At 46.5% G+C, this 17860-nt stretch overlaps 1 protein-coding gene across 1 annotated transcript; it reads left to right on the top strand.

The window, feature by feature from the left end:
* The first annotated feature begins 8664 nt into the window (after positions 1–8664).
* LOC135541505 (uncharacterized) lies at positions 8665–16355 on the top strand. The gene is given in 5 exon segments (XM_064967822.1): positions 8665–8750; positions 8752–9041; positions 9360–9445; positions 10305–10370; positions 16197–16355. Coding segments are annotated over 5 exon segments (687 nt in total).
* The last annotated feature ends 1505 nt before the right edge of the window (positions 16356–17860 follow it).

Here is a 17860-nt window from a genome sequence, read left to right as displayed (position 1 = left end):
AGTCACCCTCTCCTGGGACAACCACAAGCTTCACCTTCAAGCCTTGGTAGACTCTGGAGCCGCAGGTAACTTCATGGATGGTGTCTGGGCGAAGGAGAATGGCGTTCCTCTGAACCTCTAAGTGAACCCATGAGGGTCACTACATTGGATGGAAGCCCTTTGGGATCTGGACTTGTCACTCATGTCACTACCTCCTTGCGACTTTCAGTTTCACAACACCAGGAATTGATGAACTTTCGTTTGATCTCCTGTTCCGAGTTCCCTCTCGTCCTTGGATACCCCTGGCTTCACAGCCATAACCCTCACATCGACTGGTCTGTGGGCACTATCAAGCAGTGGGGTCCTACGTGCCAAGCTACTTGTATTTTCCAGAATTCCCGAGTTCTACTCCCGAGTCTTTAGAATCCATCGACCTGACCCGAGTTCCCGAGTGTTACCATGACCTCAAACTGGTGTTTAGCAAACAGAGGGCCACCATGCTACCACCCCATAGACCTTACGATTGCCCCATCGACCTGTTTCCGGGCACTTGCCCCCCAGGGGTCGGATCTTTTCCCTATCTCCACCCGAACGAGCTGCTATGGATACCTACATCAAGGACGCTCTGGAAGCAGGCCTCATGCGTCCATCCACCTCCCCGTCGGGAGCAGGGTTTTTCTTTGTGGCCAAGAAAGACGGTGGATTACGTCCTTGCATCGACTACCGGGGACTCAATGCCATAACCGTCCGTAATCGTTACCCGCTGCCCCTTATGGCCACAGCCTTCGAGCTGCTCCAGGAAGCAGTTGTTTTCACTAAGCTTGACCTGCGGAACGCATACCATCTTGTGCGGATCAGACCTGGTGACGAGTGGAAGACCGCTTTCAACACGCCTACTGGTCACTATGAATACTTGGTGATGCCCTTCGGCCTGACCAACGCCCCAGCGGTGTTCCAAGCGCTCATAAACGATGTGCTTAGGGATATGCTTAACATATTTGTGTTCGTTTACTTGGATGACATCCTCATCTTTTCGAGCTCCCTTCAAGAACACACTAAGCATATCAGACAAGTACTCAAACGCCTCCTGGACAGCCATCTGTACGTTAAGCCGGAAAAATGTGAATTCCATTCATCCCGAGTACAATTCCTGGGATTTGTAGTGGAACCCGGTCGAGTCCAAATGGACCCCAGGAAGGTAGGGGCGGTAGCGGATTGGCCCACCCCCAAATCCGTTAAGGAAGTTCAGCGTTTCCTGGGCTTCACAAACTTTTACCGCAAGTTCATCAAGAACTTCAGCTTGGTGGCAGCCCTCTCTCAGCTTTAACCAAGGGTGGCAATGCAAGGTTTTTGTGGGGAAGAGAAGCTGAGACGGCCTTCCAAGGACTCAAGCAGCGTGTTCTCTCTGCTCCCATCCTGATACTACCGACTACGGATGAACCATTTGTGGTGGAGGTAGACGCATCAGAGGTTGGTGTTGGAGCTGTCCTGTCTCAGAGGGGTGAAGACAAGAAGCTTCATCCGTGCGCTTTCTTCTCACACCGGCTTACCCCGACTGAGAGGAACTACGATGTGGGGGATCGTGAACTCCTAGCGGTTAAGATGGCATTGAAGGAATGGAGACACTGGCTCGAGGGGGCTTCTCACCCGTTTCAAGTGCTTACGGACCACAAAAATCTGGAGTATATCCAGCAGGCGAAGCGGTTGAACTCTAGACAAGCTAGATGGTCTCTTTTCTTCAATCGATTCCAGTTTATCCTCACCTATCGGCCCGGGTCGAAGAATCTCAAACCGGATGCCCTGTCCCGAGTCTACGCTCCTGCCATTCGAGATGACACGGACATGCCTGTCCTTCCTGCTGCTAAGATTGTGGCTCCGATCTCGTGGCAAGTTGAGGATACCGTGAGACGTGCTCAAGCTAGCGAACCGGACCCGAAAGGAGGTCCTGCCAATCGGTTGTTTGTCCCCAAGGCAGTGAGGACTCAGGTCCTTCTGTGGGGGCACTCCTCTCGCCTCACCTGTCATCCGGGCGTAGGTCGCACCTTGGAGTTCATCCAGCGTAAGTTCTGGTGGCCTACCATAAGAGAAGACGTTGCCACTTTCGTCAAAGCCTGTCCCGTGTGCTGCCAGGGCAAATCTTCTCACCTCCGCCCTCAAGGACTCCTTCACCCTTTACCTGTTCCCCACAGACCCTGGTCCCATATCTCATTGGACTTTATTACTGGACTTCCTCCATCCCATGGCAATACTACTATCCTAGTCATAATCGACAGGTTTTCAAAGGCGGCCAGGTTCGTCCCTCTGACTAAGTTACCTTCTGCCAAGGAAACGGCTGAGTTGGTAATTAATCATGTGTTCCGAGTCTTCGGCATTCCTCAAGATATGGTTTCTGACAGAGGTCCCCAGTTCGCCTCAAGGTTTTGGAAGGCCTTCTGCCAACTCATGGGGCTTCTGCCAGTCTATCTTCAGGGTACCATCCGGAGTCCAACGGCCAAACAGAGAGGATGAATCAAGAGCTGGAAACCACCCTCCGATGTATGACTCGTGACAACCCGTCCACATGGTCATCCTTTATTGTTTGGGCCGAATACGCGCACAACACCTTGCGCTCCTCCTCCACTGGTATGTCCCCGCACGAGTGTCAGTTTGGCTATGCTCCTCCATTGTTCCCGGACCAGGAGGCAGAAGTCAGAGTGCCTTCAGCCTTGAAGTTCGTCAGACGCTGTCGGCTTATGTGGAGGAAGACCCGTCTTAATCTTATGCGTTCCTCACAGAGGTACCAACAACAAGCCAACAGACGTCGCCGTCCCGGGCCTACCCTGCGCCCCAGCCAGAGAGTCTGGCTCTCCACAAGAGACTTACCTCTACGGGTGGAGTCTCGCAAGCTGTCCCAAAAATACATCGGTCCCTTCAAGGTTGCCAGGAGAGTTAACCCAGTTTCTTATCGCCTACACTTACCCAGATCCCTTAAGATTAATCCCACATTTCACATTTCATTGTTAAAACCTGTTGCTCCTGGGTTCCTGCCAAAGACATCCTGGACCCTGACCTCATTCGTCAGTTCAGGGCCCTCCACCCTGAGAGAGCTGGTAGGAACGTCAGGAGCCGTTCCTAGGGGGATTCTGTCAGGATTTGGCCAGGGTTGTTCCGGGTTTTGGTCACTAGATGCCCCCATTGTGCTTTTTGACCTTATGTTTTTTCCCTTGTTCCCCATTATTATTTGCACCTGTGCCTCGTTTCCCCTGATTGTATTTAAACCCTTAGTTTCCCTCAGTTCTGTGCTCTGTGTTTGTATGTTAGCACCCAGCCCTAGTGTTCTGTGTATTCTTGTCGATTCCGGTGGATGCTCTTGTGGAATTCTGTTTTTGTTTTTGAGTATCTCTTAAGGCTTTTTTGTGCTATTCCTACCACCTTTTGGATTTACCATTTTTGTATTGAAGGACTTCTCCTTTTTTACTTTATTAAATACACCGTCTTAAGTACTGCTGTGTCTGCCTCATCTTCTGGGTTCTGCTGACTATTCGTGGCTCAGTTGGTTAAGTGACTGTTTCTCACTCCGGAGACCCAGGTTCGTAACTGGGTCCTGACACTTTCTCTCTCTCTCTCTTTCTCTTCTCTCTATCCCCACTATTTAAGCAGTACATTTTCTATGATTCGTTGCACTGTAATGTGTTTGCTCCTTACTGCTCATATTAGTCCAATAACTGATTGAGAAGGGGGTTTGAATTTTTTTAAATGAGCCCTGAGCATCCAGTGTTTTACATTTTTACATGTTTTTATTTGGTTGAGTTGTAAACTAACATGAATTCATCATGAAATCAACAAAACATTTTTGCAGAGTGGGGGACAGAAAGAGAAAAATGAGGGTGAAGAAAAAAAGGGAGGGCAGACTGGATGAGGGAGGTAGGATAAATAAAACTGACAGAACAATAAGAGAAAGCAGAGAAAAGGAGAGAGAGAAGGGAGATAGAGAAAGACAGGGGAAGAAGATAGCTACAGAGCGAGGGGAGCTGGAAAGGCAGGTACAGTCACATCTTGCTGGATTTCTAAGTTAAGGTGGGAGGAAAGAAGGGTGTCTTTTCTGTGTGTGAGTAAGAGTCTCTGTGTTTGTGCATGACTATGTGTGCATGTGTCATGCTTTTTACTGTACTTTGTTAGTGATTAACTGTTCACATTTTACGGTTGGGGAAGTGGTGTTGTCATTCAGTGGGAGAGGAAGGGGGAGGGAGCGAGGAGGAGAGGGAGGGAGGTACAGGAGAAAAAGGAGGGGCTTTCTGTAGATAGCTGTTCTTTCTGCCAGAGCTCGCCCTCTCAGTGGCGGCTTAGGAGTGACAATAGAGGAGCGGACCTGGAGTGCCGAAACAGAGAGAGGGAAAGAGGAAAAGAGAAATAGGTGGAATACAGAGCTCACGTCCACATTTTCCAAGCAGTTATGCAAATACACAGTAGAAACTGATTTGCACTAATTATTAGGGGCCTCATTTCAAAGTAGTTTGGCAGCAGAGAGGATGCAAGTCTTAGTGCTTGAGTGTGTGTGTGTGTGTGTGTGTGTGTGTGTGTGTGTGTGTGTGTGTGTGTGTGTGTGTGCGTGTGTGTGTGAACGTGTGTGTACTCATTTAAATGTGTATTTTCGACTGTTTGAGTATGTTTTTCATTGCCTGACGACTCAAACTGAATTATTCCTCTGCTCTATGCTAACTATATACTTGTCAGATTGCCATCATTGAAGTCGTTTGTGGTGACATCAAAATAAGGGTTGTTGTACTCTGTCATTCTCTGGACCTAGTTTTGTCCCATGGAATAAATGTTGTGGATCTTAATGTTTTTCCTCATAATCCTGGACTATCGGACCACCATTTTACTACGTTTGCAATTGCAACAAATAATCTGCTCTGACCCCAACCGAGGAACATCAAAAGTTGTGCTATAAATTCACAGACAACACAAAGATTTCTTGATGTCCTTCCAGATTCCCTCTGTCTACCCAAGGACGCCAGAGGACAAAAATCAGTTAACCACCTAACTGAGGAACTCAATTTAACCTTGCGCAATACCCTAGATGCAGTTGCACCCCTAAAATCTAAAAACATTTCTCATAAGAAACTTGCTCCCTGGTACACAGAAAATACCCGAGCTCTGAAGCAAGCTTCCAGAAAATTGGAACAGAAATGGCGCCACACCAAACTGGAAGTCTTCTGACTAGCTTGGAAAGACAGTGCCGTGCAGTACCGAAGAGCCCTTACTGCTGCTCGATCATCCTATTTTTCTAACTTAATTGAGGAAAATAAGAACAATCCGAAATTCCTTTTTGATACTGTAGCAAAGCTAACTAGAGAGGATGGCTTTCACTTCAGCAGTGATAAATTCACGAACTTCTTTGAGGAAAAGATAATGATTATTAGAAAGCAAATTACGGACTCCTCTTTGAATCTGCATATTCCTTCAAAGCTCAGTTGTCCTGAGTCTGCACAACTCTGCCAGGACCTAGGATCAAGGGAGACGCTCAAGTGTTTTAGTACTATATCTCTTGACACAATGATGAAAATAATCATGGCCTCTAAACCTTCAAACTGCATACTGGACCATATTCCAACTAAACTACTGAAAGAGCTGCTTCCTGTGCTTGGCCCTCCTATGTTGAACGTAATAAACGTCTCTCTATCCACCGGATGTGTACCAAACTCACTAAAAGTGGCAGTAATAAAGCCTCTCTTGAAAAAGCCAAACCTTGACCCAGAAAATATAAAAAACTATTGGCCTATATCTGTAACGGTTTTCTTGACTTGAAGGAGAGGCGGACCAAAATGCAGCGTGGTGATTATTCATGGTTCTTTAATAAAGTAACTACACATGAACAAACTAACAAAACAATAAACGTGAGAAAACCTAAACAGCCTATCTGGTGAAAACAAACACAGAGACAGGAACAATCACCCACAAACACACAGTGAAACCCAGGCTGCCTAAGTATGATTTTCAATCAGAGACAACGAATGACACCTGCCTCTGATTGAGAACCATACGAGGCTGAAACATAGAAATACCCAAATCATAGAAAAACAAACATAGACTGCCCACCCCAACTCACGCCCTGACCATACTAAATAATGACAAAACAAAGGAAATAAAGGTCAGAACGTGACAATATCGAATCTTCCATTCCTCTCAAAAAATTTTGAAAAGCCTGTTGCGCAGCAACTCACTGCCTTCCTGAAGACAAACAATGTATACGAAATGCTTCAGTCTGGTTTTAGACCCCATCATAGCACTGAGACTGCACTTGTGAAGGTGGTAAATTACCTTTTAATGGCATCAGACCGAGGCTCTGCATCTGTCCTCGTGCTCCTAGACCTTAGTGCTGCTTTTGATATCATCGATCACCACATTCTTTTGGAGAGATTGGAAACCCAAATTGGTTTACATGGACAAGTTCTGGCCTGGTTTAGATCTTATCTGTCGGAAAGATATCAGTTTGTCTCTGTGAATGGTTTGTCCTCTGACAAATCAACTGTAAATTTCGGTGTTCCTCAAGGTTCCGTTTTAGGACCACTTGTTTTCACTATATATTTTACCTCTTGGGGATGTTATTCGAAAACATAATGTTAACTTTCACTGCTATGCGGATGACACACAGCTGTACATTTCAATGAAACATGGTGAAGCCCCAAAATTACCCTCGCTAGAAGCATATGTTTCAGACATAAGGAAGTGGATGGCTGCAAACTTTCTACTCTGACACTCGGACAAAACAGAGGTGCTTGTTCTAGGTCCCAAGAAACAAAGAGATCTTCTGTTGAATCTGACAATTAAATCTTAATGGTTGTACAGTCGTCTCAAATAAAACTGTGAAGGACCTCGGCGTTACTCTGGACCCTGGTCTCTCTTTTGAAGAACATATTAAAACCATTTCAAGGACAGCTTTTTTCCATCTACGTAACATTGCAAAAATCAGAAACTTTCTGTCCAAAAATGATGCAGAAAAATGTATCCATGCTTTTATCACTTCTAGGTTAGACTACTGCAATGCTCTACTTTCCAGCTACCCGGAGAAAGCACTAAATAAACTTCAGTTAGTGCTAAATACGGCTGCTAGAATCCCTCCTTGGGTTATGCCGTGGCAGAGATCTTTGTGGGCTATACTCGGCCTTGCCTCAGGATGCTAAGTTGGTGGTTGAAGATATCTCTCTATTGGTATGGGGGCTGTGCTTTGGCAAAGTGGGTGGGGTTATATCCTTCCTGTTTGGCCCTGTCCGGGGGTGTCCTCGGATGGGGCCACAGTGTCTCCTGACCCCTCCTGTCTCAGCCTCCAGTATTTATGCTGCAGTAGTTTATGTGTCAGGGGGCTAGGGTCAGTTTGTTATATCTGGAGTACTTCTCCTGTCCTATTCGGTGTCCTGTGTGAATTTAAGTGTGCTCTCTCCAATTCTCTCTTTCTCTCCTTCTTTCTCTCTCTCTCGGAGGACCTGAGCCCTAGGACCATGCCTCAGGACTACCTGACATGATGACTCCTTGCTGTCCCCAGTCCACCTGGCCGTGCTGCTGCTCCAGTTTCAACTGTTCTGCCTTATTATTATTGGGCCATGCTGGTCATTTATGAACATTTGAACATCTTGGCCATGTTCTGTTATAATCTCCACCCGGCACAGCCAGAAGAGGACTGGCCAACCCACATAGCCTGGTTCCTCTCTAGGTTTCTTCCTAGGTTTTGGCCTTTCTAGGGAGTTTTTCCTAGCCACCGTGCTTCTACACCTGCATTGCTTGCTGTTTGGGGTTTTAGGCTGGGTTTCTGTATAGCACTTTGAGATATCAGCTGATGTACGAAGGGCTATATAAATACATTTGATTTGATTTGATTTGTACAAAACAAAGTAATCAGCGATTGGATCATCTCTAACCAATCAGTGTATCAAAGCCAATGATGCATTTTCAAAACGACTCTTTACCCATGTGTTCTGGGCTGGCTCTGGCCCACCCATACATTTTCTGGGCCCAATCAGAACGGTTATATCAGAACAGAATATGTTTGCATTCTAGAAGTAGTCAGGGAGGTACTCAGACCCAGACTCAATGAGGAAAATAAATGAATGTCCGTGGGTGTAGCATTTTGCCAGAGCAGGGAGTTTTGTTAGCCAGGCAATGTGTTTCATACAAGCACAGCATACCGTATGTATACATATTTTATAAATGCTTTTATGTCTGCGTACATTTATGTACTTCATGAGGGAGTGAAGCAGGTGAAATGTGGTGTGTAAATGTACAGGTTAAGGTTGGTCAACTGGTGTAAAAAGTTGACATAGAGGGTGAATACCACTACACCTTTAAGAAATAAAAGAGGTGACAATGACAGGCTATTTCTTCATAGTAGACGTAAACATTCTGTGCCCTAACACAGATCAGGCATACCTACTGCAATACGTTCACGTAGCTATGAGTGTGAGTGTGAGTGTGAGTGTTGAAATCATACTGACAACTAAGCATTCACATCACACACCTCTCACAGGAATTCACCAGCATCAGTCCTCAGTGTGTTCAATAGTGGCCACTGTATGTTTAGCTTGTCCCTCACGTGTTATTTACAGTGGGAAGTTGAATCAGCTTATTGAATTTGAATCTTATACTATGTTGTTTAGTGTGTTTCATGTTGTACCTGACAACGGTCTGTGGCATTATGTGTGTTTCAGCATCATGGCGTCGGCTACTCCACAGAAGAGGATGGTATCCTCCTTCTTTATTATGCTGGCATCCCCTTACAAAGCCACAGTCACACAGCACACACAGCGCCACCGCCAATGACATGCCACGTACAGCCATGCGGGTTGGCCCTGAGGACAGCAACACTCGTAAACTTAGTGTCAGTGGCACACAGCAAGGCACAATTCACAGGCAGGAGAGGGCTCCATCTGAGTCCCAGGGCAGTACACACAAAGGGGCCCAGAGCTCCACACCTTCCCTGGCCAGACACTCGGAGCCCAGAACTCCAGCCAGCCCAGTGACCCCTGACCTCAGCCGGGGTCTGGGAGACACACAGCAGCAACAGACAGAAGCAGACAAGGGTCCTGAAGGTAACCAGGAGTAGTCAATACATGTAAGGGTTGTTGTACAAAACAAAGTAATCAGCGATTGGATCACCTCTAACCAATCAGTGTATCAAAGCCAATGATGAATTCAATACATGTATTACAAAATCTGTATTTTTTGCTGTGAAGAAGTTTAGATATGACCATTTACATATAATTGTATTGTTATGAATGATAACAAAATACATACATTGTATAAAGAACATGTTGACAGACAGGTTTGTGATGATGATTACTGCAACTTTCATATCAATACAGAGAACCTCAAAAACCACAAAAAATTCTTGAACCTCTTCCTCACAGAGCTCCTTCCTCCCCCTCATCCTGTGTCTGTGGATTCTGAGCTGACTGAGGATCTTACACCTCTCTTGCCTCCTCCACACGTGTCTGTGGAATCTGAGCTGACTGAGGATCTTACACCTCTCTTGCCTCCTCCACTCGTGTCTGTGGATTCTGAGCTGACTGAGGATCTTACACCTCTCTTGCCTCCTCCACACGTGTCTGTGGATTCTGAGCTGACTGAGGATCTTACACCTCTCTTGCCTCCTCCACACGTGTCTGTGGATTCTGAGCTGACTGAGGATCTTACACCTCTCTTGCCTCCTCCACACGTGTCTGTGGATTCTGAGCTGACTGAGGATCTTACACCTCTCTTGCCTCCTCCACACGTGTCTGTGGATGCTGAGCTGACTGAGGATCTTACACCTCTCTTGCCTCCTCCACACGTGTCTGTGGATTCTGAGCTGACTGAGGATCTCCTCCACATTCTGAGCTGACTGAGGATCTTGCCTCCTCCACACGTGTCTGTGGATTCTGAGCTGACTGAGGATCTTACACCTCTCTTGATGTCTGTGGATGCTGAGCTGACTGAGGATCTTACACTTCTCTTGCCTCCTCCACACGTGTCTGTGGATTCTGAGCTGACTGAGGATCTTACACCTCTCTTGCCTCCTCCACACGTGTCTGTGGATTCTGAGCTGACTGAGGATCTTACACCTCTCTTGCCTCCTCCACACGTGTCTGTGGATTCTGAGCTGACTGAGGATCCTACACCTCTCGCCTCCTCCACACGTGTCTGTGGATTCTGAGCTGACTGAGGATCCTACACCTCTCCTGCCTCCTCCACACGTGTCTGTGGATTCTGAGCTGACTGAGGATCTTACACCTCTCTTGCCTCCTCCACACGTGTCTGTGGATTCTGAGCTGACTGAGGATCCTACACCTCTCCTGCCTCCTCCACTCGTGCAGGAGCCCCCAACTGCCCCCCTCCTCCAACTTGTGTCCTCAGACAGAGCACCCGTGTCTGACCAACTGGTAAGACTGACTCTACATCCCAGGCTATTGGTAGCCATGACATTACAACGACCATAGGATCTGGCAAGACTTCACAAACAGATCTGGGACAAGGCTATGTTATTGCCATTCAAATGTTTTTTAATTTTTAATTTTTATTTTAATTTCACCTTTGTTTAACCAGGTAGGCCAGTTGAGAACAAGTTCTGGCCAAGATAAAGCAAAGCAAAGCAGTGCAACAAAAACAACAACACAGAGTTACACATGGGATAAACAAATGTACAGTCAATAACACAGTACAAAATCTGTATACAGTGTGTGCAAATGAAGTAAGGAGGTAAGGCAATAAATAGGCCAATAGTGGCAAAGTAATTACAATTCAGCAATTTACACTGGAGAGATAGATGTGCAGATTGTAACGATCTGAGTGTAGTGGGTGAGAGGTCAGGCACAGGAAGCAGAGAGTTCAGGGGAGTGCTATTTTAATGCACAAAGAAACGGCGAACATAAGCCAACCCCACGAAAACACAGGGCGTAATAAACAAACAAACGGCCCAAACAGGGGGACTTAAACTGTCCAGGAAAAAACACGAAATGGGAAAAACACGAAACCCATAGACGTGCACACAAGTACACCAAACAGAAGGTCACAATAATTAATCCCGCACAAGGAACCAGGCGGGCCGGCTGACTAATAAAGCCTCACTACTATATTACCCAACTCAAAACAGGTACACTCAATAAACACATAAGGAGGGGGAGGAAATAATCAGTGGCAGCAAGTAGGGCAGCGACGACGACCGCCGAGCACCACCCGAACGGGAAGGGGAGCGTCCTTCGGTCGGAGTCGTGACACAGATGAGGATGCGCAAGTAGAAATACTGGTGTGCAAAAGAGCAGAAAAACCAAAACCAACATGGGGATGAGGTACAGTGGGGCAAAAAAGTATTTAGTCAGCCACCAATTGTGCAAGTTCTCCCACTTAGAAAGATGAGAGAGACATACAAGACCACTGATAATCTCCTTCGATCTGGGGCTCCACGCAAGATCTCACCCCGTGGGATCAAAATTATCACAAGAAGGTGAGCAAAAATCCCAGAATCACACAGGGGGATCTAGTGAATGACCTGCAGAGAGCTGGGACCAAAGTAACAAAGCCTACCATCAGTAACACACTACGCCGCCAGGGACTCAAATCCTGCAGTGCCAGACGTATCCCCCTGCTTAAGCCAGTACATGTCCAGGCCCATCTAAAGTTTGCTAGAGAGCATTTGGATGATCCAGAAGAAGATTGGGAGAATGTCATATGGTCAGATGAAACCAAAATAGAACTTTTTGGTAAAAACTCAACTTGTCGTGTTTGGAGGACTGAGTTGCAATGCTGAGTTGCATCCAAAGAACACCATACCTACTGTGAAGCATGGGGGTGGAAAATCATGCTTTGGGGCTGTTTTTCTGCAAAGGGACCAGGAACGACTGATCCGTGTAAAGGAAAGAATGAATGGGGCCATGTATCGTGAGATTTTGAGTGAAAACCTCCTTCCATCAGCGAGGGCATTGAAGATGAAACGTGGCTGGGTCTTTCAGCATGACAATGATCCCAAACACATCGCCCGGGCAACGAAGGAGTGGCTTCATAAGAAGCATTTCAAGGTCCTGGAGTGGCCTAGCCAGTCTCCAGATCTCAACCCCATAGAAAATCTTTGGAGGGGGTTAAAAGTCTGTGTTGCCCAGCAACAGTCCCAAAACATCACTGCTCTAGAGGAGATCTGCATGGAGGAATGGGCCAAAATACCAGCAACAGTGTGTGAAAACCTTGTGAAGACTTACAGAAAACGTTTGACCTCTGTCATTGCCAACAAAGGGTATGTAACAAAGCATTGAGATACATTTTTGTTATTGACCAAATACTTATTTTCCACCATGATTTGCAAATAAATTCATTAAAAATCCTACAATGTGATTTTCTGGAGTTTTTTTTCTCATTTTGTCTGTCATAGTTGAAGTGTACCTATGATGAAAATTACAGGCCTCTCTCATCTTTTTAAGTGGGAGAACTTGCACAATTGGTGGCTGACTAAATACTTTTTTGCCCCACTGCAGGTAGTTGGTTGGGATGGGCTATTTACAGATGGGCTGTGTACAGCTGCAGCGATCGGTAAGCTGCTCTGACAGCTGACCCTTAAAGTTAGTGAGGGAGATATAGGTCTCCAACTTCACTGATATTTGCAATTAGTTCCAGTCATCGGCAACATAGAACTGGAAGGAAAGGCAGCCAAAGGACGTGTTGGCTTTGGGGATGACCAGTGAAATATACCTGCTGGAGCGCGTGCTACGGGTGGGTGTTGCTATGGTGACCAGTGAGCTAATGCAGAGCTATACCTAGCAAAGACTTATAGATGACCTGAAGCCAGTGGGTCTGGCGACGAATATGTAGCGAGGACCAGCCAACGAGAGCATACAGGTCGCAGTGGTGGGTAGTATATGTGGCTTTGGTGACAAAACGGTTGGCACTGTGATAGACTGCATCCAATTTGCTGACGAGAGTGTTGGAGGCTAATTTGTAAATTACATTGCCGAAGTCAAGGATTGGTATCATAGTCAGTTTTACGAGGGTAAGTTTGGCAGCATGAGTGAAGGAGGCTTTGCTGCAAAATAGAAAGCCGATTCTAGATTTAACTTTGAATTGAAGATGCTTAATGTGAGTCTGGAAGGAGAGTTTACAGTCTAGCCAGACACCTAGGAATTTATAGTTGTCCACATATTCTAAGTCAGAACCGTCCGGAGTAGTGATGCTAGTCGGGCGGGCGGGTGCGAGCAGCGATCGGTTGAAGAGCATGCACTTAGTTTTTAATAGCATTTAAGAGCAGTTGGAGGCCACGGAAGGAGTGTTGTATGGCATTGAAGCTTGTTTGGAGGTTTGTAAGCATAGTGTCCAAGGAAGGGCCAGATGTATACAGACTGGTGTCATCTGCATAGAGGTGAATCAAAGAATCACCAGCAGCAAGAGCGACATCATTGATATATACAGAGAAAATAGTCAGCCTGAGAATTGAACCCTGTGGCACCCCCATAGAGACTCCCAAAGGTCTGGACAACAGGCCCTCCGATTTGACACACTGAACTCTATCTGAGAAGTAGTTAGTGGACCAGGCAAGGCAGTCATTAGAGACACCAAGGCTGTTGAGTCTGCCAATAAGAATACGGTGATTGACAGAGTCGAAAGCCTTGGCCAGGTCGATGAAGATGGATGCACAGTACTGTATTTTATCAATGACGGTTATGATATTGTTTAGGACCTTGAGCATGACTGAGGTGCACCCATGACCATCTCTGAAACCAGATTGCGTAGTAGAGAAGGTAGGTGGGATTCAAAATCGTCAGTGATCTGTTTGTTCACTTGGCTTTCGAAGACTTTAGAAAGGCAGGGCAGGATGAATATAGGTCTGTAACAGTTTAGGTCTAGAGTGTCTCCCCTTTGAAGAGGGGTTTGACCGCGGCCGCTTTCCAATCTTAAGGAATCTGAAAGAGAGTTTGAACAGACTAGTAATAGGGGTTGCAATGATGGCGGCAGATAATTTTAGGAAGAGAGGGTCCAGATTGTCTAGCCCAGCTGATTTGTAGGGATCCAGATTTTGCAGCTCTTTCAGAACATCAGCTGTCTGGATTTGGGTGTAGGAGAAGTGGGGGAGGGGGGGGCTTGGGCCAGTTGCTGCGGGGATGCAGAGCTGTTGGCTGGGGTTGGGTTAGCCAGGTGGAAAGCATGGCTAGCCGTAGAGAAATGATTAATGAAATTCTCGATTATCAGGGATTTTTCAGTGGTGACAGACTTCTTCTTCTAGATTTCTTCTGACAATACTATAGAACAGGTCCACTTATATTTCTGACGAGACCTCATATGATGACCATTGTGTTGAAAATGTGTTCTGTAATGTCTAGCAATGCACACGGTGATGTACTGATAATGATGGGTGCCAAAAGCTGTGTACAGAGACTCTGTAGTGTGTAACAGGTGTAAAACAGTAAAGTAAAATTCTTTCTTCAGAGCAATTTACCAACAATGACGTGATAATAATATCAATAATAAGAATAATATAGAAAATAATAGAACATGTAATCAAAAACACACAAGAAGTACAATATAAGTTGAAGAAACTGGACAATGCAAGAACACTATACAGGTCAGTGCCAGTACTTTATTCAATGTACAGGGGTATAGTGGTGTAAAGTATTTAAGTAAAACTACTTTCTGGTACTACTTAAGTAGTTTTGGGGGTATCTGTACTTTACTATTTTTGCTTTTCCTTCACTACATTCCAATGGAAAATATTGTACTTTTAACTCCATACATTTTCCCTGACAACCAAAAGTACTTGTTACATTTTGAATGCTTAGCAGGACAGGAAAATTGTGAAATTCACACACTTATCGAGAGAACATGTGGCCATCCCTTCTACCTATGGTCAGGTGGACTGATTAAACACAAATGCATCTTTTGTAAATAATGTCTGAGTGTTGGAGTGTGTCCCTGGCTATCCGTAATATTGAGTGGCACCCCCCTTTGCCCTCAGACAATCCTCAATTCGTTGGGGCAAGGACTCTACAACATGTTGAAAGCGTTCCTCAGGGATGCTGGCCCATGTTGACTCCAATGCTTCCCGAAGTTGGCTGGATGTCCTTTGGGTGGTGGACCATTCTTGATACACACAGAAAAATGTTGAGCGTGAAAAACCCAGCAGCGTTGTAGTTCTTGACACACTCAAACCGGTGCACCTGGCACCTACTACCATAACCCGTTCAAAGACACTTAAATATTTTGTCTTGGCCATTCACCCTCAGAATGGCAAACATACAGTCTATGTCTAAAGGTTTAAAAATCCTTATTTAGCCTGTCCATCTCCACTGACTGAAGTGGATTTGACAGGTGACATCAATAAGGGATCATAGTTTTCACCTCCATTCTATGTCATGGAAAGAGTAGGTGTTCTTGTTTGTATATTCAGTGTATAAATACTTGGCAATATTTGAATGATAACATTTACATGTAAACAGGAGTTATAGTGACCAGAAGCATGATAAATAGATACTAATGGTAATAATAAAGCAATCAACAATCAACAGCAGCATAATGGTAATAATACATCTAATCAATAATAATAATTTTAGCATAACTATAGGTGTGGGGGGGTTGTAAGTGTGTGGCGTCAGTAATGAGTGTGTGAGTGAGGGTGTATGTGAGTGTGTGTATGTGAGTAAGAGTGACAGGGAAGGTGTGTGCGTCTGAGTGGTTAGAGACCAGTGGATGGGCACAGAGTCCGTGTGGATAGTCTGTGGGAGAGGCAGTAGTTTTTAGCCATTTAACAGTCTTATGGCCAGGAGATAGAAGCTGTTTCAGAGTCCGTTGGTCTGAGCCATGATGCACCATAACCACCTACTGGACGGGAGTATGGAGAAGAGTCTCGGCTGGCTGGAGTCTTCGGGCCTTTCTCAGTCAATCGCCTGGCACTGCCTCCCTTTACTTAGAAGAAATAAGATTTTATCTAAACTTCTCAGAAAAACATGAACCTCCCTGTCGCCTCATTGTGTTCTCGATCTCTCACTCGAAACAATGAAAACACAGGCCAATAAGATGCCTGAACGGAGGGGCACTGGGGATTTTTTTTTTTTGCAAAGAACAGTGTGCAAGACTGGGGCACCTTTCACCACTACCATGAACTGTAACCCTATTCCCTCTCCATCCAGAAGGTTTGGACCCCAACATGTATCTAATTTTGAGACTGAGTGCTAAAACTAAATGATTAGTCACGCAAGTGAAGAATCTTTGACTTTATCCCCCTTTACCCACAGAGTGCTGCAGTGGATAGACAGCTGGACGAAAGCACACCATCTAGTGGGGGGGAACAGAAGGAACCATCTCAGCGTATCCAGGGCAGTCTAGAGGAGCAGCTCGTGATGGTAGAGACCAAGGGTAAGGTGAAGGGTGAAACTGTGTCTGGTAACTTTTAGAAATGCCACCCGGGCCTGGCACCTTTCACATCTGATATCAGAGGTCGAATTACAGGGGAGCAAGAGGGGCTGGGCACCCTCATAACAAATCGGGTACTGTCAGGATGGTGTATTGGAGGCAAAGTCAAGTGCAGGAGAGCAGATTATAATGAACAGGCGCACTTTTATTATAGATCCAAAAACCGAGAGCACTACATAAAATCAAATGCACAAAAAAGTAGAGCGTGTAAACTAACACCACCTAACATGAAAACAATTACACACAAAATATGGGAAACAGAGGGTTAAACATAAGTAGCTTAATGGGGAAATGAAAACCAGGTGTGTTTGGAAACAAGACAAGACAAATGGATATGCAAAAAATGGAGCGGCGAGGGCTAGAAAACCGCCCGAACACGCCGACACGCCGACACCCCCCGACACGCGGCTCCAGTTGCGCGCCAACACCGGCTTCGAGACGACCCGGACTATGAGGAGCAGGGCGATCCGGCCGGCGACGCTGAAACTCACGCAGCAGTTCAGGATCCAAAACATCTGCAACCGGAACCCAACACCTCTTCTCCGGCCCGAACCCCTCCCACTCCCCGAGGTACTGAACGCCCCCCACCTGTCGCCTCAAATCCAGGATGGAACGAACGATGTACGCCAGGGCCCCTCGATGTCCAAAGGGGGCGGAGGAACCTCCCGCACCTCAGATTCCTGGAGCGGACCAGCCACCACCGGCCTGAGGAGAGACACATGGAACGAGGGGTTAATACGATAATCAGAGGGAAGCTGTAACCTATAACATACCTCGTTCTCCCTCCTCTGGACTTTAAAATGGCCCCACATACCGCGCAGGCTTTCTGGCAATGCGCGGCTCGCTGGAGATGGACACGGGTGGCCTCTCATGTCTCCTCCACACGCCTAAACCAGTCGTCCACTGCAGGAGTCTCGGTCTGACCCTGATGCCATGATGCCAGAACCGGCTAGTACCCCAATATGCACTGAAAGGGGGAGAGGTTAGTGGAGGAGTGGCGAAGCGAGTTCTGTGCCATCTTGGCCCAGGGCACAAATGTTGCCCACTCCCCCGACTGGTCCTGGCAATAGGACCGCAGTAACCTGCCCACATCCTGGTTCATTCTCTCTACCTGCCCGTTTCTCTCTGGGTGAAAACCTGAGGTAAGGCTAATCGAGACCCCCAGACGTTCCATGAACGCCTTTCAAACTCCTCACGTGAACTGGGAACCCCGAGCAGACACTATATCCTCAGGCACCCCATAGTGCTGGAAGACGTGCGCAAACTGGGCCTCTGCAGTCTGTAGGGCCGTACAGAGACCAGGCAGAGGGAGGAGACGACAGGATTTAGAAAAACGATCCACAATGACCAGGATTGTGGTATTTCCCTGTGAGGGGGGGAAGATCCGTCAGGAAATCCACTGACAGATGTGACCAAGGTCGTTGTGGAACGGGTAAGGGACGCAACTTACCTCTGGGCAGGTGTCTCGGAGCCTTACAGTGGGCAC

Source organism: Oncorhynchus masou, chromosome 6 (genome assembly GCF_036934945.1).
Source record: "Oncorhynchus masou masou isolate Uvic2021 chromosome 6, UVic_Omas_1.1, whole genome shotgun sequence".
Lineage (NCBI taxonomy): Eukaryota > Metazoa > Chordata > Actinopteri > Salmoniformes > Salmonidae > Oncorhynchus > Oncorhynchus masou.
The sequence above is the reverse complement of the archived record's forward strand: the minus strand, read 5'-3'. Positions and strand labels throughout refer to the sequence as shown.